The sequence below is a fragment of the Stegostoma tigrinum genome, chromosome 6 (assembly GCF_030684315.1).
Source record: "Stegostoma tigrinum isolate sSteTig4 chromosome 6, sSteTig4.hap1, whole genome shotgun sequence".
Taxonomy (NCBI): domain Eukaryota; kingdom Metazoa; phylum Chordata; class Chondrichthyes; order Orectolobiformes; family Stegostomatidae; genus Stegostoma; species Stegostoma tigrinum.
Genome location: NC_081359.1, coordinates 80,731,804 through 80,758,315, shown reverse-complemented (window position 1 = coordinate 80,758,315; position 26,512 = coordinate 80,731,804). Strand labels below are relative to the sequence as shown.

At 41.8% G+C, this 26,512-nt stretch overlaps 2 protein-coding genes across 6 annotated transcripts in view; one reads left to right on the top strand and one right to left on the bottom strand.

The window, feature by feature from the left end:
* hsph1 (heat shock 105/110 protein 1) overlaps positions 1-1,446 on the top strand; it is a 99,931-nt gene extending 98,485 nt beyond the window's left edge. For 3 of the 5 annotated variants that reach the window (XM_059646701.1, XM_059646702.1, XM_059646703.1), the window contains one exon: positions 120-1,445. In XM_059646701.1, coding sequence (XP_059502684.1) covers positions 120-338 — 219 coding nt within the window. In that variant the 3' untranslated portion in view covers positions 339-1,445. Of the gene's footprint in view, positions 1-119 lie in introns of all 5 variants that reach the window. The other 2 variants (XM_059646700.1, XM_059646699.1) reach the window with 1 other exon arrangement.
* A 7,488-nt stretch (positions 1,447-8,934) lies between these two features.
* wdr95 (WD40 repeat domain 95) overlaps positions 8,935-26,512 on the bottom strand; it is a 120,118-nt gene continuing 102,540 nt past the window's right edge. Inside the window, exons 26-31 of the mRNA XM_048533637.2 lie at positions 24,365-24,506; positions 22,562-22,601; positions 22,382-22,470; positions 21,503-21,693; positions 15,457-15,551; positions 8,935-12,145 (exon numbers count right to left, since the gene is read on the bottom strand). Coding sequence (XP_048389594.2) covers positions 11,941-12,145; positions 15,457-15,551; positions 21,503-21,693; positions 22,382-22,470; positions 22,562-22,601; positions 24,365-24,506 — 762 coding nt within the window. The 3' untranslated portion in view covers positions 8,935-11,940. The remainder of the gene's footprint in view (positions 12,146-15,456; positions 15,552-21,502; positions 21,694-22,381; positions 22,471-22,561; positions 22,602-24,364; positions 24,507-26,512) is intronic.

Genomic DNA, 26,512 nt, shown 5'->3' with positions numbered 1-26,512 from the left:
TAGGATTTTGTGTGTTTGTTTTATGGGAGTTGTTTTGAACATGAACTATACATAAGGCTAAAGCATTCTTAACAACTATAAGTAACAATATTGGTAATTTTCTCAACTTTTGTTCATAGGAGCTCGATACTATCTGTAATCCAATAGTAACAAAACCCAAGCCAAAAGTAGAGATTCCCAAAGAAGGAAGCCACTTGAATGGTAAAACTAATTTTAAAAATGGAGGAGGGGGAGAGCCAATGGAGAATGAGGACCTTGCCAAAGATACAGAAATTCCTTCCCAAAATGGTGACTGCCACCCAGGAGACAGCTTCACAACCAACATGGATTTGGATTGATCAATAGAAAAGTAAAAGAAATATCTTCTCTCTACCAAATTCTGTTTTCTTTTAATGTTTCTAAATGCCCAGCCTATTCATTTCTAAAAAGCTTTTGCAAATACATTTTCTTCAGTACCTAATTAGTGAAGAGTTCATCTATTTAATATGTACAATGTGTGTGGTAAATGCTTAGAAACAGTGGCAATGTTAAATTCCTGTGGAATTGTAAATTTCTGTTAGTCACCTACAGAGCATAATACATCAGAGTATTTTGTAGAGTTATGCTCGATCAGTTTGGGTATTTAAAGCATGACATTCTAACTGGTGCATGTTTCAACATTAGTTGGGCATACGTCTGTACTTGAAGTTTTTTGTTTTTCTTTGTTTGTGTAGTATTAAGGTGACAATAGAACCCAAATAAATTGAATAACTATTGAGTGGATTAAGCTGTATATTACTTTCTACCAGACATTAAAATATTCAACATTAAATTTGGGGGAAAATATTTTTGGCTAAATGTCTTAATTGTTTTCCCAGTTGTTCATTGCTTAAGAGAAATTTAGAAAATCAGCTCTCTGAAATAAATTCCACATGATTCACTTCAAAAACTGAACAATGGTCTATTTTGGGCAATTTTTTTTAATCCTTTTTTCATTTGTGCAATGTGGGAAATGCTGGCTAGGCTAGCATTTATTACCCATCACTAATCTCGTTTGAAAAGGTGGTGATGAGTTGCTGCCTTGAACCTCTAGTCCCTGAGGTGGAGATGTACCCACAATATTTTCAGAGGGCATTCCAGGATTTTGACCCCGCAACAGTGAAGGATGGTGTTATAGTTCCAAATCAGATTTGATGTGGATGGAAACTTGCAGGTATTGGTCTTCCCGTGCATCTGCTACTCCGGTCCTACTTAGTGGTGGAGGTCATGGGCTTGGAAGACTCTGTTGGAGTAGCCTGACCAGTACCTCTTTGTTTGATGTAGGCATCACTGGCTAAGTCAATATTATTGCCTATCCCTAAACTTCACAAAGGGAGTTAAGAGTCAACCACACTGCAGTTGGTCTGGTGAAGTAGGGCAAACCAGGTAAGGATGACAGCGTTCTTTCTATTAAGCACATTATTAAACCAGATGGGGTTTTTACAGCAATATACAGTGATTACATGTTCTCCATTAGAACACCTTCTTATTCCAAAGATATATTGAATTGAAATTCCACCATGTGCCATTGTATGATGTGAATCCACATCCCCAGAGCTAATCCAATTACATCACTACAACACCACCACCTCCCCTTGCTTGGATGACACACTGTAATTCATACACTATTATATATGCTATTTGTACACCCATTATATAGGTTCTGCGCTCTGTTTATCATAAGGTATTTGAAATCAACATCCTGGCAGATCAGTTGTCTGTTAAATTTTCTAAAAATGAGCCCAATTACTTCATTACATGAAAATGTTGGAATTCCTGGTGAGTCAGTTGTTACGTTGTAATGTTCAAAAATGGTCCAAATGCCAGTTTACAGTCATTAACAAGCCACAAATAAAATAATTTGTAGATGCTGTCGTGAAGTTTTTTATTAATTTGTGGGTTGGCATCATTGCTGGTCTCTATTTACCCTTGAGAAAGTGGTTGTGAGCTGCCTTCTTGAACTACTGCAGGCTTCATGCTGTTGATCCACAATGCCATTAAGGAGAGAATTCCAGTGTTTTGACTTGGCAACAGTGAAGGAACAGCAGTATATTTCCAAGTCAGTCTGGTAAGTGACTAAGAGGGGAACTTGCAGATGTTGACGTTCTTACGTATCTACTACCCTTGTCCTTTCAGGTGGAAGTGGTTGTGTGTTTGAAAGGTGCTGTCTAGGCACCTTTTGAATTTCTGCAGTGTATCTTTGTAAATGGGACATATTGCTGCTTTTGAGCGTTGGTGGTGGAGTGAGTGGATGCTTGTGATGTGGTGCCAATTAAGTAGGCTGCTTTGCCTTTGGTGTCAAGCTACTTGAGTGTTGGAGCTGCATCCATGCAGGCAAATGGGGAGTATTCCATCACACTCCTGACTTGTGCCTTGTAGATGATAGATGTAGGCTTGGGGAGTCAGGAGATGTGTTATTCACTGCAGTATTCCTAAGTCTCTGACCTGCTATTGTAGCCATGGTGTTTATATGACAAGTCCATTTGAAATTTTGGACAATGGTAACCTCCAGGATGTTGACATTACTATCACAATCTCGCAATGCTATTGAATGTCATGGGGTGTTGGTTAGATTTTCCCTTTAATGGAGATGCTCGTAGCCAGGCATTTGTGTGGGATGAATGTTACTTGCCACATATCAGCCCATGCCTGGATATCATCCAGATCCTGTTGCATTTGGACTTGGACTGCTTCAGTATCTGAGGAGTTACAACCAGTGCTGAACATTGTGTAATCATTGCCAAACATTCCCTCTTATGATGGGGGAGAAGGTTAGTGATGACATTAACTGAAGATGGTTGTGGCTGGGACCCTACCCTGAGGAACTCTGCGGATGTTCCAGAACCTGAGATGACTGACCTCCAAACACAACCATCTTCCAATGTGTCAAGTACGATTCTAACCACCAGAGAATTTGCCCCTGGATTCTCACTGATTCCAGTTTTGCCAGGTTCTGTGATGCCACACAGTTAAACGCAGCCTTTGATGTCAAGGGCTGTCACTCTCCCCTCGTCTCTGGAATTAAGCTCTTTCGTTTGTGTTTGAACCAAGCTGTAGTGAGGTCAGGAGTTGCATGGTCCTGGCAGTACCTAAACCGAGCAGCATTTATCATGTATTGAGAGGAATAGAACATAAAAATAAGGATGTTGTGCTTTAGAATGAAGGTGCTGGTGTTGGGCTGGGGTAGACAAGTCACACTACACCAGGTTTATTTAAAATTACAAGCTTTCAGAGTGCTGCTCCTTCGTCAGGGAAAGTATAGAGAAGCACCACGGAGATCAAAAGATAGTAAAGTGTGTGAGTGGATTGTTGACAGGCATTATAACAAGTCTCTGCAGGTGATCAAAAGTGTCAGGTAATGAGTAAAGTGTCAACAGCTGAATGGCAAGTGAAGGGATGACCGAGATCCAATTACTTGGGGCAGACAAATAATGACACAAATTAAAAATAACATGGTGCTAGAGACAAACTAAATGGGTAGAATAACATGATAGGTATGTCTCTAGCACCATGTTATTTTTAATTTTTTGTAATGATCTCTCGGCTTCAATCGCATCAGAGGTCATCCCTTCACTTGTTACTCAGCTGTTAACACTACCCACACTGTCTGACCCTTTTGATCACCTGCAGACTTGTAATTCACACGGTCGACACTCCACTCACACACTATTTGTACTATCTTTTGATCTTCCTGTCTTATAAACTCTGTGCCTGTGTGCTTCCCTTCTTTACTTCACCTAATGAAGGAGAAGTTCTCCAAAAGTTTGTGATCTCAAATATTTCTATAGGGCATTGGTGAGACTAGACCTTGAACTGTCTGCTCTTGAGATGTCCCTTGTTGAAGGGTGTAAATGTCTAGGATGCAGTTCAGTGAAGTTTACTAGACTGCTAGATAATAAAATGTGAGGCTGGATGAACACAGCAGGCCAAGCAGCATCTCAGGAGCACAAAAGCTGACGTTTCGGGCCTAGACCCTTCATCAGAGAGGGGGATGGGGGGAGGGAACTGGAATAAATAGGGAGAGAGGGGGAGGCGGACCGAAGATGGAGAGTAAAGAAGATAGGTGGAGAGGGTGTAGGTGGGGAGGTAGGGAGGGGATAGGTCAGTCCAGGGAAGACGGACAGGTCAAGGAGGTGGGATGAGGTTAGTAGGTAGCTGGGGGTGCGGCTTGGGGTGGGAGGAAGGGATGGGTGAGAGGAAGAACCGGTTAGGGAGGCAGAGACAGGTTGGACTGGTTTTGGGATGCAGTGGGTGGGGGGGAAGAGCTGGGCTGGTTGTGTGGTGCAGTGGGGGGAGGGGATGAACTGGGCTGGTTTAGGGATGCAGTAGGGGAAGGGGAGATTTTGAAACTGGTGAAGTCCACATTGATACCATATGGCTGCAGGGTTCCCAGGCGGAATATGAGTTGCTGTTCCTGCAACCTTCGGGTGGCATCATTGTGGCAGTGCAGGAGGCCCATGATGGACATGTCATCAAGAGAATGGGAGGGGGAGTGGAAATGGTTCGCGACTGGGAGGTGCAGTTGTTTGTTGCGAACTGAGCGGAGGTGTTCTGCAAAGCGGTCCCCAAGCCTCCGCTTGGTTTCCCCAATGTAGAGAAAGCCGCACCGGGTACAGTGGATGCAGTATACCACATTGGCAGATGTGCAGGTGAACCTCTGCTTAATGTGGAATGTCATCTTGGGGCCTGGGATGGGGGTGAGGGAGGAGGTGTGGGGACAAGTGTAGCATTTCCTGCGGTTGCAGGGGAAGGTGCCGGGTGTGGTGGGGTTGGAGGGCAGTGTGGAGCGAACAAGGGAGTCACGGAGAGAGTGGTCTCTCCGGAAAGCAGACAGGGGTGGGGATGGAAAAATGTCTTGGGTGGTGGGGTCGGATTGTAAATGGCGGAAGTGTCGGAGGATAATGCGTTGTATCCGGAGGTTGGTAGGGTGGTGTGTGAGAACGAGGGGGATCCTCTTGGGGCGGTTGTGGCGGGGGCGGGGTGTGAGGGATGTGTCGCGGGAAATGCGGGAGACGCGGTCAAGGGCGTTCTCAATCACCGTGGGGGGGAAGTTGCGGTCCTTAAAGAACTTGGACATCTGGGATGTGCGGGAGTGGAATGTCTTATCGTGGGAGCAGATGCGGCGGAGGCGGAGGAATTGGGAATAGGGGATGGAATTTTTGCAGGAGGGTGGGTGGGAGGAGGTGTATTCTAGGTAGCTGTGGGAGTCGGTGGGCTTGAAATGGACATCAGTTACAAGCTGGTTGCCCGAGATGGAGACTGAGAGGTCCAGGAAGGTGAGGGATGTGCTGGAGATGGCCCAGGTGAACTGAAGGTTGGGGTCGAAGGTGTTGGTGAAGTGGATGAACTGTTCGAGCTCCTCTGGGGAGCAAGAGGCGGCGCCGATACAGTCATCAATGTACCGGAGGAAGAGGTGGGGTTTGGGGCCTGTGTAGGTGCGGAAGATGGACTGTTCCACGTAACCTACAAAGAGGCAGGCATAGCTGGGGCCCATGCGGGTGCCCATGGCCACCCCCTTAGTCTGTAGGAAGTGGGAGGAGTCAAAAGAGAAGTTGTTGAGTGTGAGGACGAGTTCCGCTAGGCGGATGAGAGTGTCGGTGGAGGGGGCCTGGTCGGGCCTGCGGGACAGGAAGAAGCGGAGGGCCTTGAGGCCATCTCCATGCGGAATGCAGGTGTACAGGGACTGGACGTCCATGGTGAATATGAGGTGTTGGGGGCCAGGGAATTGGAAGTCCTGGAGGAGGTAGAGGGCGTGGGTGGTGTCACGGACATAGGTGGGGAGTTCCTGGACCAAAGGGGAGAAAATGGAGTCCAGATAGGTGGAGATGAGTTCGGTGGGGCAGGAGCAGGCTGAGACGATGGGTCGACCAGGGCAGGCAGGTTTGTGGATTTTGGGAAGGAGATAGAAACGGGCCGTGCGGGGTTGGGGAACAATGAGGTTGGAGGCTGTGGGTGGGAGGTCCCCTGAGGTGATGAGGTCATGAATGGTGTTAGAGATGATGGTTTGGTGCTCGGGTGTGGGGTCATGATCGAGGAGGCGGTAGGAGGTGGTGTCGGAGAGTTGGCGTCTGGCCTCGGCGATGTAGAGGTCAGTACGCCATACCCCACCTCTTCCTCCGGTACATTGATGACCCAAACCCCACCTCTTCCTCCGGTACATTGATGACTGTATCGGCGCCGCCTCTTGCTCCCCAGAGGAGCTCGAACAGTTCATCCACTTCACCAACACCTTCGACCCCAACCTTCAGTTCACCTGGGCCATCTCCAGCACATCCCTCACCTTCCTGGACCTCTCAGTCTCCATCTCGGGCAACCAGCTTGTAACTGATGTCCATTTCAAGCCCACCGACTCCCACAGCTACCTAGAATACACCTCCTCCCACCCACCCTCCTGCAAAAATTCCATCCCCTATTCCCAATTCCTCCGCCTCCGCCGCATCTGCTCCCACGATAAGACATTCCACTCCCGCACATCCCAGATGTCCAAGTTCTTTAAGGACCGCAACTTCCCCCCCACGGTGATTGAGAACGCCCTTGACCGCGTCTCCCGCATTTCCCGCGACACATCCCTCACACCCCGCCCCCGCCACAACCGCCCCAAGAGGATCCCCCTCGTTCTCACACACCACCCTACCAACCTCCGGATACAACGCATTATCCTCCGACACTTCCGCCATTTACAATCCGACCCCACCACCCAAGACATTTTTCCATCCCCACCCCTGTCTGCTTTCCGGAGAGACCACTCTCTCCGTGACTCCCTTGTTCGCTCCACACTGCCCTCCAACCCCACCACACCCGGCACCTTCCCCTGCAACCGCAGGAAATGCTACACTTGTCCCCACACCTCCTCCCTCACCCCCATCCCAGGCCCCAAGATGACATTCCACATTAAGCAGAGGTTCACCTGCACATCTGCCAATGTGGTATACTGCATCCACTGTACCCGGTGCGGCTTTCTCTACATTGGGGAAACCAAGCGGAGGCTTGGGGACCGCTTTGCAGAACACCTCCGCTCAGTTCGCAACAAACAACTGCACCTCCCAGTCGCGAACCATTTCCACTCCCCCTCCCATTCTCTTGATGACATGTCCATCATGGGCCTCCTGCACTGCCACAATGATGCCACCCGAAGGTTGCAGGAACAGCAACTCATATTCCGCCTGGGAACCCTGCAGCCATATGGTATCAATGTGGACTTCACCAGTTTCAAAATCTCCCCTTCCCCTACTGCATCCCTAAACCAGCCCAGTTCATCCCCTCCCCCCACTGCACCACACAACCAGCCCAGCTCTTCCCCCCCACCCACTGCATCCCAAAACCAGTCCAACCTGTCTCTGCCTCCCTAACCGGTTCTTCCTCTCACCCATCCCTTCCTCCCACCCCAAGCCGCACCCCCAGCTACCTACTAACCTCATCCCACCTCCTTGACCTGTCCGTCTTCCCTGGACTGACCTATCCCCTCCCTACCTCCCCACCTACACCCTCTCCACCTATCTTCTTTACTCTCCATCTTCGGTCCGCCTCCCCCTCTCTCCCTATTTATTCCAGTTCCCTCCCCCCATCCCCCTCTCTGATGAAGGGTCTAGGCCCGAAACGTCAGCTTTTGTGCTCCTGAGATGCTGCTTGGCCTGCTGTGTTCATCCAGCCTCACATTTTATTATCTTGGAATCTCCAGCATCTGCAGTTCCCATTATCTCTGATACTCCTTTACTAGACTGCTACTTGGTCTGAGAGGGTTGCCTTATGCAGAAAGGTTGAACAGTCTTAACAAGGTGGATGTAGCAGGCTAATAAAATGTGAGGCTGGATGAACACAGCAGGCCCAGCAGCATCTCAGGAGCACAAAAGCTGACGTTTCGGGCCTAGACCCTTCATCAGAGAGCCCGAAATGTCAGCTTTTGTGCTCCTGAGATGCTGCTGGGCCTGCTGTGTTCATCCAGCCTCATATTTTATTATCTTGGATTCTCCAGCATCTGCAGTTCCCATTATCACAGATGTAGCAGGCTGTTTGTTCTTGGGTGTGTCCAGAATTAGTGGATACTGTTTAAAGACATTGGTCACATTTTTGCTCAGGGATGAGGGGACTTTTTTTTTTGCTCTGACCATTGCCTCAGGAGGTTGTTCATTGAATATTTTTAAGGTGGAAATAGACAGATCTTGTTAGGCAAGGAAATTAAATGTTGTCGAGGATAGATGACCAACTGGAATTTGGAACACAGATCAGCAACAATCTTATTAAATGGAAGCGCAGGCTTGAACAGCCTAATGGCCTATTTTTGTTCCTAATTTGTACGTTCCTAACCAAGAATCTCTGTGGCTTGAGGTCTTGTTGCAGCAGATCACATTCATCTATACAGTGCCGCTTCTCCGCTTAAAGGCATAGTGACAATGTTACTGGTCTAGTCGTATCAGGCAACTATTCTGGGGACATGTTCAAAACCCAGTCGGGGATATGGTGAAATTTAAATTCAGTAAAATGTGAAGTTAGGAGCTCATCTAATTGTAATGATGTGTAGACTGTTGAAAATCCCTCTGGTTCATTAATATCCTCTCAATATCCCTCTCAAAGGAAATTTGCCATTTTTTCATCGTCTGGCTACATGTGACACCAGACCAACCCACAGCAAGGTGGTCGACTCTTGCTGCCTGCTGGACAATTAGGGTGGATAATAAACACTGGCTGAGCCAGCAACACTAACATCCTATGAATGAATTCCAGGGATTCTATATTAAGTGGCTACAGCAATAACTACAAAATGTCTGACTGTAGCCAATATTATGAGAAACACTTAAGGAATTTTAGATATTTAAATGAAATTGTATTTTAATTTTCAAAACCACAAAATCATACATTAACTGTAAAATTTAACCACAACATGCTTTTAATAATACATGTCAAAAAATAAATCCACAGACAAGAAGCATCAAAAAACAAGTTGAACTGAATTCCCATCATTTCTATGTATTTTGCAATTGCTCTTAAGAAAAACAAATATGAGAATCAAGTAAGTAATCAATACACACTGTACTTTAAGTTTGTCCAAATTGCAGTTATTATTGTATACATAGAAAACCATATTCCCTAAAAACAAAGCAGACAAAACTCCAGTTTAATGCAGAACTGTTAACACCTGTCACACTGTAGGAACCTGCCCAGTTATGACTGCTTCCAGAGAATTCCTGTGCTTCAGCAATCCGCCACATTTGTGAGCCATGATATCAGTGGAAGACCATCATCTTCCAGTTTTACATATAGAAAGAACTCGGAACTGCACCAAAGTGGATGATTAGGAAGGATTTCTGATGTGTGTAGGATGTTATTTGAAGAATGAAGACAATCTCATCTCACAGGCAAATTAACTTCATTATCCTGTATCCTTCAAATTAAACCAAAAACGATGTCAAAGTTGTGCTAATTTCAGAGGTGTAAGAGTTGAACTGGTTTTCTCCGAATCTTGCTCAAACTAGATCAGAAAATATCATTCAGAGTATTGAGCACATTTAAAGAAAATTTTTTGATAAATGTGTGAGAAGAACTCAATTAAAAAATACTGAGTAAGGAAGGCTCAGGAATCAGCAGCAAAACCACCAAAATGTCAGTTACTGAGCCTACTAGCCAAAACATAGCAATGAAAATTGTACTCCACCGGCTACTTCATCACTGATGTGAACAAAATGTTTCACCAGGGCCTGAACTGCCAAGAAGCACAGTTGTCAAGGTCAGTTTGTGTGATCAGAATGAATTAATTAATGTTTCCATAATATCCATAATCTGTTTCCATCATATTACAAAAAAATTGAAGCTCTTACATCTTTGTACAATCTTGTATAACATAATTTATGAACACATTTGAGTGTGTCCTAACAATAAAGCGATCATGATTGGACAAACTAAACTGGCGCCTGAAAGATGAAACATAAACAGGTTTGAGTAATGGACGAGCAGAAGTCAACAACACAACAAGAACTTGCATTCATAATAATGTAACTGTAACAAATTATTCCAGCTGATTCATTTAAAGAAGGATGAACATAAGCAAAAATAGACCACGGGCTGATTGTATTGTCAAAAGAATATGTTCTGAGGAAACTTAAAGTGGGAATAAAAACCTTACGAAGTTTAAAGGAAATATTCTGGCTTTCCTTACAAATAGAGGTACAAAAATAAGGAAGTCATGCTGAACCCTCATAAAAGGGGCAGCATGGTGGCTCAGCACCAAGGACCCAATTCCAGCCTCAGGCAACTGTCTGTGTGGAGTTTGCACATTCTCCCTGTGTCTGCGTGGGTTTCCTCCAGGTGCTCCAGTTTCCTCCCACAGTCCAAAGATGTGCAGGCTCGGTGGATAGGCCATGCTAAATTGCCTGTGGTGTTCAGGGGGGTGTCGGTTATGGGGATGGGCCTGGCTGGGATGCTCCAAGGGGCAGTGTGGACTGGTTGGGCCAAAGGGCCTGTTTCCACACTGTAGGGAATCTAATCTAAAACACTGATTCAACCTCAACAGGGCTATTCTACTGGTCTTGGACACCATATTACACCATTCACACATTAGGATAGGGTGAATAGAATGAAGAAACTAGGGCCATTTTTGTTAGAAAATGTTGAAAAGAGATTTGAAACATTTTCAAAATCATTAATCCAACTGAATAGATCGGAAGAATAATGGGATAGAAAGAATGCTAAAGAGGTCAACACTTAGCAATTACTGTACCTGTAAATGTACTGAATTATAATGCACTTGAGTGCCAACAGTGGGTTTCCATTGACAGAAATGTATAGAATCAGATGGCACAATTTTGTGAGAATTGCAAAACAATCAAATGCTAGATGAGGCAAAAAATGTTTCATGCAGCATGTGGTTTGGATCTGAAATGCACTGAAGGGTGGACACAGAGTCAATTGTTGCTATCAAAGGGGAATTGGATAATTATCTGGAAGTGAAAATCATGGAGCTACTGGATAAGAGTGCATACGCTGAATTGTTCTTAAACACACACAATGACACAATATGCTAAGTGGTCCCTTGGATGTAATTATTAGATGATTCTATAGTGGAGCCAAAATAGTTGGAGACGTGGCCATGAATAGTAATGGCAAATGGTAGGATATATGTGGAAGAATCAGAGGAAGGTAAATTACAGGCTGAAAAAAAAAGTTGCAGGTCTAGGAAGGGATGAGATGATAGATGATTTGTAAAACAAAATACAAGTTTTATTAATATACTGCATTGAATACAAAGATGCAATGAAGATTGGAGAAAGGTAATAGATAAGTGGGGCCTAAAACAGGACAATATATAGGTAGAAGTGTTTGGGGTGTATTGGAGTTTGTGTAACAGCAGTTAGCAATACCAATAAAGCATTACAGTTTCAGGTAACATTATGTCAGTGAGTTATGCAGCAAGGAGAGTCAGCTGACTGATCTGGAGTATGCAAGGTGGAAAACATTTTGTAAAGCACCAGGATGGATAGAGGTTGGAGACCCATTGGAGAGCAGGACTGAGAAATGTAGGGGAGTGGAAAAGTGTATTAGAAGTTAAGATTTAACAATTAAGTTAAAAGTACACTGAGAAACAGTTATGAGCCAGTCGACATTGCCATGGTAGGTCTAGCGAAGGATACTAGAATTCAGCCAAGGGGAGTCATGTGAGTATATCCAGGAAGGAGTTGAGCTGATATAACAGCACTGGAAGGATTGGTAACACAATAATGCTGAGTATGGTTAACAAGGAGGTGGAAATTGCAAAAGGGAGGAGGAGAAATAAGAACAGAATAGGCTTAGGGAGATGAGGGGAAACTGCAGAATAGCCAATAAACAGTCATCTGGGTCTAGGGTACACATCTCTTGAACAGCTAACACTTCATAATTGCACACAGCAACTATAGCTTTGATAACAAACAAGATGCAGAAAAACTCACATAGCTAACACAATTCCTCAGACACAGGCTTACAGGTACTTTCTTGAAAGAAAAGGGTGGCATATGGATCTGTGCCTGCTGCTGATAAGTCTGGCTTTTCACACTTATTTGGGGCATTAGCAATTTCAAAACACTTCAGGGTATGGTAAGCAACAGGCCCTCCATGGTTTACTGGTTTATTCAAGCTCTGATATCTTTCATGTCGAAGTCTACAAAAATAGGGGAAAGTAATTAGCATTGTTACAAAAATCCCTTAATATTTGATATAGAAGCAGAATCCCATTACATATTACCAAGCTACAGAAATAGTTATATACAAGTTTTGATGTTATGATATTTTGTAGTTGGCATACTAAATGGTGCTGACTTCTTTTATCTAGCATTCAAACTTCTTAACAATCTGCTGCTATCTATTACTGTTTTGCAGTATGTTATTCTGGTTGGTAACTTTCCATCTTGGCAATTAATATTGTTGCTTAATTTGCAAGAAATACTTTTATTACAAATTTAAGAATGAATACTAACTCCTTCATCCAGGTGCCAACGTTAAAAAGACTTAATACTATATTCTTTCCCCAGCTCACGGGATTATTAATAACTTTGTAATTAACGTACCAGAAACGTTTGCCAGATTTCAAAAAAATCTAATGGATATGGGCAGTGCTGGCTATGCCAACATTTATTGCCCATCTTTAATTGCCCTGGAGAAAGTGGTGGTGAGCTACCTTTTGAACTCTTGCAGTCCTTGGAATATAGGGACATCCACAGTTGTGTTAGGAAAAGAAGGCCAGGATTTTGACCCAGTGACATTGAAGAAACTGTAATATATTTCCAAATCAGGATAATATGTGACTTGGAGGGAAGCTTGAGGGTGGTAATGCTGTCATGCATCTGCCGTCCTTGTCCTTCTACGTGGTAGAGGTCACAGACTGGGAAGATACAATCAAGGAAACCTGATGTTCTACTACATTGCATTCTTGTGGATGATATACATTGCGGCCACTGTGTATCAGTGGTGAAGGCAGTCATTGATGAAAGTGGCACATACAGTGCCAATTAAGTGGATTGCTTTGTCCTAAATCGTGCCAGGTTTCTGGAATGATGTTGGAACAGCAATCATTTAGACCAGTGTTCCCTCACATTCCTGACTTGCCTTTTGTAGATGGTGAGCAAGTTGGGAAGAGACGTGTCGAATTACCCATAGCAGAATTCCTAGTACTTAACCTGTTCTTGTAGTGATAGTATTTACATGGCTAGTGTCTGATTAATGGTAACCCCAGGATGTCGATAGTAGGAGATTCACTTATGGTAATGACAGCAAATGTCAAGATATAATGAATAGGTTGCCTCATGAATGCATCCAAACCTTGGGTCTATGATGCCATGATGTAAATGCTAATTTGTGAAAGTAGACATTGACATCAATGCTAGAATTTAAAATGTGATCATTTTTCAGAATGTCTCTTTCAAAGTGAAATGGAACATTCTGAACAGGAGACGGTAGACACTTCAATTTGGAGAAAAGCCCTCATGATCTCAGGGAGAAAAACTCAAGTAGAAACTCACTTGTGTTTTAAGTGACAGTTTTAGTACCTTGCACAATATCTGACAGGATAAAGAAAAGATTGGACTAAACCATGAACAGAACTGGTCTTTTGGAACTCTATCTTTGAGCCATGCTACTGGGAGATATGTAGCATTGAAAGAAAATGCACAAAGGCATTCCCAGCTCTCCTCAGGATATTTTTCTCTTCTTGTCACACTGAGTTGAAACTTTCAGTGTCCTTCAACAACATCTAAATTTCCAGATTTGATCACAAGCCTCTCTCCCTCACCCTCTGGTGACGACAGTCCTGGCGTTCCAGAATTCCAGGGTTTCCTGCATGGTTTAGTTGACTCTGGATGAATTGTTTTTCTGAAGAGAGCTATATTCTTGTTCCCTGTTGTTCCTCATCATTCCCCATAGAACAATAAAGATCTCCCTAGGAAACTTCCAGTTCTCCTGCCAGCTGGGAATGCCTTTGTGCATTTTCTTTCAATGCTACATATCTCCCAGTAGCATGGCTCAAAGATAGAGTTCCAAAAGACCAAGTTCAGTTCTGTTCATGGTTTAGTCCAAACACTAACTTATTCTTTAGTTTGTTTTTTAGTTCACCTTTGAATAAATGTTTGATATTTATTTTATTTTTTGCCACAATTAAAAGCCATAAAAGGGTGAAGTCCTGTCCTTTAGTTATTTCCCTTGATCATTTGCGAAATTCAGTCTCCATGGGGAACAATAGGAATGCCCCGCTCATGATTAAGCCTGATGGGTAAAACTTCAAAGGATTGATTTCCAAAAACCATTGGAAGCAGAATTTTAAGGGGCACTCTATAATACTTTCATCTCACTTACCCAAAAGATAGATCTTGAAAGGCAACTCAGATTCATGCTAGAAGCATTAAAGTGTTGTTCAAAGAATTCCTTACCAAACCAAGAGTATATATGGTCCCCAGAGTGGGTTCCTAGGGTCTGTGTGAGAATATGTCCATGAGGAGGCCGTATGGCAGAGATTGCTGTAGTCTCCTGCAACATTCTAATTTCTGCTGGGCTAGATATTGTGAATCAAGGATGCTGTAGGGGACATTTCTTGCTATGTATTTATGAAGAGGATGCCAAAGCCACCTTTTATTTGGACCACTAAACAAATACATATCCCTTCCATTGGCCACCAACAGCCGTGAAGGGGTCTAGATCTGCCGTAATGGCTTATTTCCTTTGTTTGCAGGAGGTTATATTCGCCCACATGTTCATCAAGGCTATACGTCCAACCTACGTGTAAATAAGAAAAGACTGGCCACCAATTACAACTAGTTTGTGATCACCGCAGGCAAAAACGTGGAGTTGAGACCATGAATTTATTAAGTGGTGGCAGGGCTTGAAAGACCTACTCCTGTTCCTATTTGTAATATTCAAATGCTGACATCACATTTGGTGTTCTCTGCCAGCTATCTTCTGACAAACAATTCAGGAAGTAACATATTTACAGTGAGATTCTTGGAAGTAAAGCTACAGGGTCATTGCAATGTTATATTACTAATCTAAAAGCTTGTTCCTGAATCTGGCATTGGATTTCTCAAATTATGATCCATTTTAATTATTAAAATCATTATAAAATAACAAAATTTATAAAATAATTTGCTATATATCCCAAACACTAAATTCACGGGATATTTTCAAATCATTCAAGGCATACACTATTAGTGAACTGAATGACTGTGGATGGATCCCAAGTGAAAGAGCTGCTTTATCAACCGTTGAGAGATGATTATACAAAAACACTTTAAGCACTGGTATAAAACACTATCCTTGTTTAGTGCACAGTGAAAATGGAGCATTCTTATCTCTACATTAGATGAACTTGACCTACACTGGTTCAGTACTTATACAAATTTTTTATCCTGAAACAAGGGTATTTAAAGTAAATAAAGTAGGTATTGTGCCCTGGTTCTTGGTGATCCCAGAAAGTGTAAGAATTACCTTTTACCAAGATTGTTCTGGAAGGTCTTCTTTCTTATTTCTTCTTTAACAGCATCATCAGAAATGATTGACTTTGGTGATCTGTGCTGAAGATCCTGCAGAATAGAAGACCGTTCAGTCCAACACATTCATGTTAGCTATGCAAAAGATCCAACCACATTGTCCAATTTCCCTGCTCTCTCCTCATACCCTTTTACGTACGTACACACATATGAAACAGCAGAAGAAGGCCATTTGACCCCTCAAGCCTATTGTTCAATAAGATCATAAACTTTGATTTTTATGATTAACAGGAAACTATCTGTATCCACTTTAAAACACCTCCACTGCCTTCTGGGGCAGAGAATTCCCAAATTGCACTCCCATCAGAAAACCTTTCCCCCTGCTGTCTTAAAAGGGCAATCCTAATTTTAAAACAGTGCCCCCTAGGTCAAACACACAAAAGGAGGCATTTTTCTACCTTGTCAAGGCATTCATCATGTTATATACTTCAATTAATTTGTTTGCTGTATTATTAATGTCACCTAGATTCACATGCAGAATCTCAGAATTACTATGGTACATAAGGTTGGTTTGCCAGATAAGTGTTGGCAAATGTTGTAGGTGTGACATTGATGTAGTATGTTGCCTTACAGCAACATGTCCACCCCTTAGGTGATCACTGCCTCTCCAAATAGATATTAATTCTCTAAGAATTCATTCCAATAGTTTCCCTACCACAGATGGTTGATTCACTGGCCTATAGTTTCCTGGTTTAACCATACCACCCTTCTTGAATAATGGCACTATATTAGCTATCCACCAATCCCCTAGTACCCCTCCGGCCAGCCAGAGAGGATTTGAAAAGAAATATCAGAGCCACAAAATCATAGAATTCCAACAGCGAGGGATAAGACCTTTCAGCCTATCGAGTCCGCACCAACTCTCCAAAGAGTCTCCCACCTAGACTCAAACCTCACCCTAACGCAGTAACCCCACATTTACCTTAGCAAATCCAACTAACCTACACATCCATTGTCTACTACATGGCAATTTCAGTGTGGTCTATCCACCGAATCTGCACATCTTTGACTCCAGTAATCTCCTTCGTTGCCTCCCACAGCAGCCTGGGATATATTTCACCTGCGCCTAGAGATTTATTTACTTTCAACCCAGCTAAAACCATTAACCTCTCTCTCAATGCTAATTCATTCAAGTGTGTAACAGATGCCCTATCTGATTTCTATACTACATTGCCCTTCTCTCCAATGAATATAAATATAAAGTATTTATTTAAAACCTTAGTTATGTCTTGCAAATCTACACACAGACTGCCACTTTGGCCTCAAAATGACCCTGTTCTTTTCTTGACTGTTTTCTTGCCTCCAATATACTGAAAAATACTTTTGGAATTTCCAAAAGGTTATCTGTCAATGGTTTCTTTTGTCCCAACTTCACACTACTAATTTCTTTTGAGAGTAACCCTGCACTTTCTATATTCTTCTAGGGCATCCGCTGTTGTGAGCCTTTGGTGTCTATCATAAACTTCCTTAGCCAATGAGGATGAGAGACAATGCCTCAGGATGGTTGGCGCATTAAGACATAGGCCTGGAGTTCTGGGGGTAAAGCTGGGTGATAAAGATTTAAATAGTAGAGTTGAATGGGGAACATGTGACAGATCAGCCTGAAGGGGGAGACAGGGAGGCAAGGAAGAAAGGAATGCGAAGGTCAGCGAGAATACTAGAGTGAGTCTCCAACTGCCTCTGACAGTGTAACTTCATTCCTTCCATCCTTATCCCAATCATAAATACACAGTGGAAATTAAAAATGTCTGCTTCTTTTCCCAGACTGGATGCAGTGAAGTGTTTATCCCTTGTTTGAGGGACAGGCTGAGCTGGTGAGTGATACTAGGACCTTCATAGGGATTCTGCAAGAGTTAGGCACTTAAATAGTACAGATTGAAGACATTTTAATTACAGAATTCTGCATATGGACTACATACAGCAACCAATTATGTTGAATGCAAATCCTGAACACAAGCAATCACGGCCATGAACAACTTGTGGTTAACTATTATCAACCAACGACACACAGGTTTATGTTAACAACTGTGTGAAGGCTTTAAAACAAGTGCTTGTCCAGTTGTAGCTTCATTCTAGCCGCTGCAGTTACATCAGATGAGGATATAAGGTAGCAATACATTGAGCTTCTAGCTCAAATGAAGTGTCGCTCATGTGGCCTCAGTTTTTTTCTGTTTCCCTCCCAATGTCAAGGCCTACTCCTGACTATTTAGATAGAACACAATGCTAAATTATTTGAGACGTATGGTAAAAATATAATGTAGATAGCAAGAATTACAGATGTTGGAGTCAGAGACAACACAGTGTGGAGCTAGAGGAACATAGTCCTAACCGGAAACATCAACTTTCCTGCTTCTCTGATGCTGCCTGACCTGCTGTGTTCATCCAGCTCCACACTGTTGTCTGTGGCAAAAATATAATTCCATTTATCCCAAAAGCACTCCTTTACTGTGCTCACCCCAGATTGAATTCTCTTCTCTATTAGCTCTATTGGCTTAATTTAACTGTTACTTAAACTTTTAGACTGGAGAATCTGACAGCCTCTTCCTGGACCCTTTGTACAACTGGGCTTAATCTTTCTCAACTTCAAATAATTCCTTCAGGTTTTTACTGAAACGCTTCTGGTCTGAAAGTATGACTAAACGCATTCTGTAGTGGTAATTTGTTTTAAACAAATCCAAACTAATTTCTCTTTTCTCAGGAGTGGCTATATTATACATTATCCTTTAGCTATGAACATGATAAAACCAAATCCAGAGCTGAAATGTTTCTATCCAAGTTATGGGTGTTCCCTCTAAAACTTAAAAAAGAACACAAGTCCACAATCCTCTATCATAAATCCCAATGTAGTGCACTCTGTAATTTGTTTGTTTGTAAACTCCTCCAACTTAAACAAAAACACATTAGTTCTTTGAGGCTGTGACTCTCAAACTGTTGTTATTTTTAAAAATCATGGCTGTAGAAATACTTGCAGGTTAATCATTAAACCCTTTCAGACATACAGAAAACGCTATGTGCCACTAGTTCAAAACTCAAAAATCCAATTTTAAAATTGAATTTTAATAAAATTTACATAGATCACAAACCCTGCATCACATAATATATTCCTGGTTAGTTTCACATTCTAGCCTCCGTGAACATGAGAACACCAAAAATTCTGTTGCTTGTGTAAAGTCCTATTCCCCTATCATAGAGGCAAGCAATGTCTTGATTTTAAATTCTCATGATTATTTTCAAATCCCTCCTTGGCCTGGACTCTCACTATCTCTGTGTTTTTTTCCTGTCATATAAGTCTGTGATCTATCTACACTCATTTAATTCTTTCCTCTTAAGTAGCACTGGTTTGAATCACTCCACCGTTGGTGGTTGTGCTCTCAGCTACTTTCATGCTAAGCTCAGGAGTATTCTTCCCAAGCTTTTCCATCCCTGTCTTTCACTTTTCTCTTTGAAGTCACTCATCACACTAATTTGTCCAGGCTTCTGGTTTTCCTACCTACAGTCTCTATTTCATTCAACGCTACATTTTATTTTATGGTATTGCTGAGAAGTGCCATGATAGTTCATAGGTTAAAGATGTTATACAAATACAAATGAAGCTGATGAGGAGGTATTGAGGGTGATCTCATAGAAACATATAAAAAATGAAGGAAATAGATAATATAGAAGCAGGGAGATTGTTTCTACTGGGAGTGAAACAAGAACTAGGGGACATAGCCTCAAAATAAGGGGGAGCAGATTTATGACTGAATTGAGGAGGAACCTCTTCACCCAAAGATGAATCTATGGAATTCCCTATCCAGTGAAGCAGCTGAGGCTACCTCATTTTGAGCAGTAAATGAATTTATGATTAATGTGAGCAGGTGAGTAAGTGGAGCCAGGTTCAGGAAAAGGTCAGCCATGATCTTATTGAATGGTGGAGCAGGCTTGATGTGTCAGATGGCCTCCTCCTGCTCCTGTTTATGTTCTTAAATTTCTGTGAGCAGGTGATTCACACAATTTGAGGAGCAGGACGTGGGTGAGGATTTGTCAGCTTCCTGCAAAAGGCTGAGGGGAAGTCTTTCATTGGAACTGTAAATTTATTAGAGAAGCCTGTTCTTAGCGATGTTCATCTTATAATATGATGTGGAAGTACTGGTGTTGCACTCAGGTGGACAAAGTGAGAAGTCACACAACTCCAGGTTACAGTCCAACAGATTTAAGCGGCACAGTGGCTAGCACTGCAGCCTCACAGCGCCAGGGACCCGGGTTCGATTCCTGCCTCGGGCTACTGTTTGTGTGGAGTTTGCACATTCTCCCCGTGTCTGCATGGGTTTCCTCTGGGTGCTCCGGTTTCCTCCCACAGTCCAAAGATATGCAGATTAGGTGGCTTGGCCATGCTAAATTGCCCATAGTGCTCAGGGGTGTGTGGGTTATGGGGGGATGGGCCTGGGTGGGATGCTTCAAGGAGTGGTGTGGACTTGTTGGGCCGAAGGTCCTGTTTCCACACTGTGGGAAATCTAATCTAATCTAATCTTAAAAAAAAGGTTTATTTGAAATCTTAAACTTTCACGGCAAAGCCCCTTCATCAGGTGAAGTAAGAGAAAAGCGCGTAGATACGGAATTTATGGGTAGAGAGCTCAAAAAACCATACAAACAATATGAGTGGAGTGTTGAATAATAAGTTCCTGTAGGTAATCAGAAGTGTAGATGGTAAGAGTAAAGTGTCAACAGCTCAATAACAAGCGAAAGGATGACCTATAATCTGATTAAACCAGGCAGAGAAATAATTACAAAAAAGTAAGAATAAAGTGGAGACAAACCCAATGACTGGAATAAGGTGATATACAGAACATAGAACATAGGACATTACAGCACAGTACAGGCCCTTTGGCCCTTGATGTTGTGCCGACCTGTTATACCGATCTGAAGCCCATCTAACCTACACTATTCCACGTACATCCATATGCTTGTCCAATGACAACTTAAATGTACTTAATATGTATAAGAGTCACATGCCAAGGGTCTAAACAAAGTCATAAGTAATCCAAAACTGTCCAAACTAATTAAGGCATTGAGATCATAACAATTTATCCTAGTGATGGTGTCAAAACAGAACAGTAAGGAAGATTTTGCACATACAGGCCACCAGCAAGAGACACAACAACACAGAATCGCCAAGCAGAAACTGATTACTAAGTCTGTTCCCATGAAGCCCGCCTCAGTTGTGATCTTGGGTTTACGTTGAGCTACATGTGACTCCACCACACTGTTCTGCACTTGTTTTGACACCTTCATTTTGATAAATTGCTATGATTTCTCTACCTTAATTAGTTTGTACAGTTTCGATTACTTATTACTTTGAATAGACCCTCGGCATGAGACTCTTAAACCGATCACGTTACTCAGCCATTTCGTTTGTCTCCAGCACCACGTTGCTTTAAATTTTTTGTAGTTATCCCTCTGTCTCATTTACTCAGATTATAGGTCATTATTACTCATCTTGTTCTTCAGCTGTTGACACATTACCCAAACCATCTGACACTTCTGATTACCACAGGGATTTATTATTCAACATTCCACTCATATCATTTATATGATCTTTTGCTCTCTCTGCCAATAAATTCTATGTTCTGTGTGCTTTTCTCTTACTTCACCTAACAAAGGGGCTATGTGCTTAAAGCTTGTGATTTCAAATAAACCTGTTGGACCAAATCCTGGTATTGTGTGACTTCTGACTACATCTTATGATCTATTCATGCAACATGATCTTACTTCTATCAATGGTAAACATGGCATTAGTGACTCTTTCCAGGCAGTCTGTCACCACAGGATAACAATTCTTTTCCGAAGTAAAATGGAGTCTTTGTAAATCATTAAGGCTGGTGAGCATTGCATAGGAAGAGACAAAATGACAGCAATAATGCCAATCTTTGCAATAAATGATGCAGACATCTTCTGATCACAATATCCTTTTTTCAAACAAGTAATCTTCCAATTTATCTACAAACCTTTGATTCCGTATTGTCTATGGTTTCTTCATTTTTTTCAAAGTTGCTGAGCTGTATGAAAGACATTTCTTCCTCCAGCACTGGGTGAATGGGCATGCTGAGTGGGTCAATCAGAATTTCATAGGGAACCATTGGGTGCTTCCATGATGCTGGTGCATGGATTTCCCAGGGCTCTGGCTGCCCAAATGTACCTTACAAGAGTCAAGTATACAAGTAATTATGAGGTCATTATGTTTTCAAAGAACTAGGTGAATGAAGCTTCTGTGCTTAAAACCAATTTTATCTATTCCAGACATCACAGGATTCTTTCCATACAATCACAATATATTTTGTTATTCAAACAATAAATAAAAGAGACCGCTTATAACATTGAACTGCTTTATAGTATTTAGTTCTTTATTTGCCAACAGAAAATGTCATGAAGGGAGTCAATGGTAAGCATTATTGATAATTCATGGTTATAATAGGTGTGGGCCAGGTACAGGAGTGGAGGGGAGCTGACCAGTGAGGGTGTAGATTTACTCAACTAATATCATCTTCTTTTTGTTGGAATTGCTGACAACGGCCTCCAGGAGGCAAGTCTATTACAAAATGAATCATGTCATAATGGGACTTTGCTGTGACATTAAAGTGACAGCACTTCATAAAAGAACTTCATTGATGATGGTATGATTTCACATGTCCTGAGGGTATGAAAATTATAATATAAATGCAACTCATTCCGTTCTAACTTGTTACAATGCTATCAAAAGTTCTTGCATTTTCTAAATATTACATCTGCAATGCTGACTAATCTATGAATATTTAACTAAGAGTTACTCTTGTTCATGGGACCCACATGAATAGCATCACTATACATTATTATTGCTTCATATTTACCAATAAACTCCCCATCCATGCTCCACAGTCGGACAGTACCCTCAACAGAAGAGGTCACCATCACCTTCTGTTCTTCTATTAGCTCCATGCTGGAATGAAAATGTAAGTTATTTATCATGAAAGAGAAGAGTAAAATGGAACCTTTTAGAACTTAATGCAATGTCCAGAGCATATACGTACCAAGTAACAGCACTGATATGAGCCCTCCAGTAGTTAGTAACTGTAATTAAGATGAAATGAAATACAATGCAATTAGGTTGGCATTATTCTAAGCTGTTAATGAGTAGGCAATTTCTTTACATCATCGAACACATCTCAATTCGTATGACCCACAACATAATCAGCCTTCCTACATCTTTTGGGGTGTGGGGAGAGGAAATGGGAGTATATCCTGAAAATTAATTTCTACTTTGCTATCAATGCTTCCATTTTGTTATGAATGCTGTGTGCATACTGGATGCACTATTGTGGTTGTAATATTCCAACATCTGTGATAGAGAACATCCTAGAGTCCATCATTAAAAAGATAGAAGGACACCAAAAAAACTCATAATGCAATCAGGCAAAATCAATATAGACTCATTAATGGGTCAAATTCTTGAATATGTTGCATTACAAAGGTAAGTCCAGTAGAGTGAGCATATACACTGCACAGTTTAGAAAAATCAGAGGAATTCTGCGATTCTGAGGAGCCCTGACAGAGTAATTGTAGTGAAGATGTTTATTTTCATGGAGGAATGCAACCAGGGTACACAGCTTAAAAAAAAAGCAATGACTGTTTCAGGTGAAATTAAGGAGGAATTTCTAATCTTAGGGTTGTTAGTCTTTGCTTTCTCTTCCAGAGAAACGGGTGGAGGCTGAAATTAGACAGACTTTTGATTGATGAGGGAGTTAAGGACTGTGGGGTCAGACATGAATGTGGCGTTAATCAGATCAGCCATGATTTTATCAAATGGCCAGCAGTTCATTGGGCTGAGTAGCTTACTCCTTTGGCTGAACAGCCTACTCCTGCTCCTATTTCTAGGATCTTCTGAAATGCAAATTCTTCATACTGCAGTTTCATACAAAACCAAGTTATTCCACATCAATGCTACAATTGTAGTGAGTGCACCATGTTCAGGTAGAGTACATAATAAATCCTGAGTTAGGAAGGTATGATTATTAAAAACAGTATCACAAACTTAAATAATAATCCACACAACAGAAAAAATTGTGAGTCAAAAGCTGCTTTGCTCTTTATCAGTCTGCTATGTAAACATTGGCTGTGATCTCATGAGCCCCACAAGGCAGGCTGAAGGAAAATCACCTGCCCAATACATTCCTACTTTTGCTGGTCTTGTCAGAGGTGACTGAGCAAGGGGAGCAGATATCCTCTGGGCAGTAGTGGTCAACCAATTAATAGCTATTAACAGGCCACTTTTGGGGCCAAATTGGCTGTGCCAGTGAGATCTCACCAGTGGCAACATGCCCTGCACTTTGCCTGACTGGCCTCAGTGAGCCTCCTTTATTTATCCCTACACACTTACAGTGTCATTGCTGTGGCAGAGGCCATCTTGTGGATGTTGGCTTAAAAGTTGTAGCCATAGAAAATATCATCAACTTTGAAGGACATCCCCATCTTGAGACACCTTTCTATTCTCCTCCCTTTATTGGTCTGAGCTCTCAAAGACAGCAACAGAGATCACATGCACCTTATCAGCTACATCTATCAGCAACTTTCCCCTTGCATCTATCTTTGAGATAGTCCTGTTCTGTTTCCCGGCAGAATAAATATTACAATGTTACAACCTGAGTTGGGAACTATCTGACTATATTTCTGAGCAATATCAATATTTAAGTACACTTCCATGACATTGCTATAACTTGAAATACTATTTTCTTACGTAATTTTGTAAGGTCACTTAAAATGTAGTATATCTATGAGTATAGGTATTATTCAACTGTTAGAAAATTTCCAAAAATAAATATGTTTCTATTCCTTACGTTTTGGTGGATCTACTTCTGGTCCATGAACTGCAAAATCCTTCATACCATACACATAAATATATCCAACATAATCTGCTGCATAAAGCAAACAGTCATCATTCGACACAGCCAGGCTGCTTATCTGAGATTTCACTTTGGACTGGAGAGATAGGAAAGTATTTGATCAATTTCAGAACTAAAAATGAAAAAAAAATCATTTTGCAATGTGACAAAGTGCACAGTGCTACCACTTACTGCAATGTGAATCTACTGTTGCCTTTCAACTTATAAGGAAAGTGAAATACATGAGAAGTCAGACTGTCTCCCTTGGCACAAAACCAATTTTAACCCCCGAACTTCATATAATTTTGCCTGAACAGTGTGGCAGCTCAAGGGTAGTGAAAAAGAGACAGGAACAGCAGACAGGAGAGGGACTGTGAGCTACGGGAAGGCTAGCATTGTAGAAGTGCTGTTGAATATGTCTCAAAAGAGCTACTAGTAGTGCAAGAGAAGAGTAGGGAAAAGTTGGGTCTGCGGTCCTTAGCCCACAAGCAAACCTTACAAATTACTAAATCAAACTTACTACTGCCTCCTGTGGTGATTCTGCTGCTTCCATCCTGGTTTTAATGGAGAGTTTGAGGTATGCCAGTATCTACAATTTCTCAGTGAATTGGAGTTAAAACTTTGATAACAATATGAGCTGTGATTTTCCCAGGTGCCGTATATTCCACTTGATTGGGCAAATGATTTTTCTACACCTGATCTAACGTCAGCTAAGGATGATGGGGTTTATGCAAAATGAGTCAGGAATGCAGTGTAACTCACCAATAAACCCCTTTACCTGACTACTAGCACTTCCAATGGATGGGAAAAGTATACACATATGTGTCTCCTTTCAGATTTAAATTAACAAAACTATTAAACATCATAGAATAAGCAAATAGTTGTAAGGACATCAGAAATCATCACTATTACTACTGACAACAAAATGTGAGGCTGGATGAACACAGCAGGCCAAGCAGCATCTCAGGAGCACAAAAGCTGACGTTTCGGGCCTAGACCCTTTGGGGTCTAGGCCCGAAATGTCAGCTTTTGTGCTCCTGAGATGCTGCTTGGCCTGCTGTGTTCATCCAGCCTCACATTTTGTTGTCTTGGATTCTCCAGCATCTGCAGTTCCCATTATCTCTGATACTATTACTACTGTGTCAGGCCAAATGATGGAAGTAGTGGCCAATGGTAATGTCGCTGGGCTAGTCATCCAGAACCCCATAACATGGCTTTAAATCCCATCATTTCAAATGATGAAATTTGAATTCAGGTAAAATATGGAATTAAGAAAACACTCACCGAATGGCAATAATGTAACCACTGTTGATTGTCATTAAAAAGTCTACTTGGTTCACTAATATCTGTTTGAGAAGGAAATTTGCCATTCTTACCTGATCTGGCCTACATGTGACTCCAGAACCACGCAATGTGGTTCACTCCTCACTTCTCTCTGCACAATGAGGGATGGGCAATATATGCTGGCCTAGCCAGCAACACTCATGTCCCATGTTAATTTTGTTAAATATTGTGCTAATTTTCCTTCCACATTTCTTCCAAATATGAGATCTCAAACAGATTAACTGTGAGGGTTACAGGCAGCCTCAACAGAAAATATTTAGCTAAGATAGTGTAACAAATCCTTGCAGAACTAACAGGAATTAAAATACTTTAAATTGCTGTGAGGCAGAGACTTATCTGCACAAATTACAGAATTGACTTTTATCATATGAGAACCAATCAATTGCCAAACCACTGCAGCAAGGTATCATGGGGATTTTCTGTTTGACCAAAACTGATTGCAACCATAAAATTACTGAGACAGAATTAACCAAATAAAGTTAAATCCTTTGAAAACTACTTCATTTCTGTCACAAAATACATCATTTGATGAAAAAGGAAAATTCACCATTTCTAACCAATTTCAGAAATGGTGATTCCTGCTTTCAAGCTGAAAATAGTTAACAAATTTATGGAAGTTCATTTTGCCCGTATCACAGTATTAATTGTATGAGACATTTTCAAAATACATGTGGAAATAAATACTTTATCAATGCATGGTTTCACACTGAGATTGATATTGCCCTTGAGGGAGAATTTTCATAAGAAACATTAGATGTT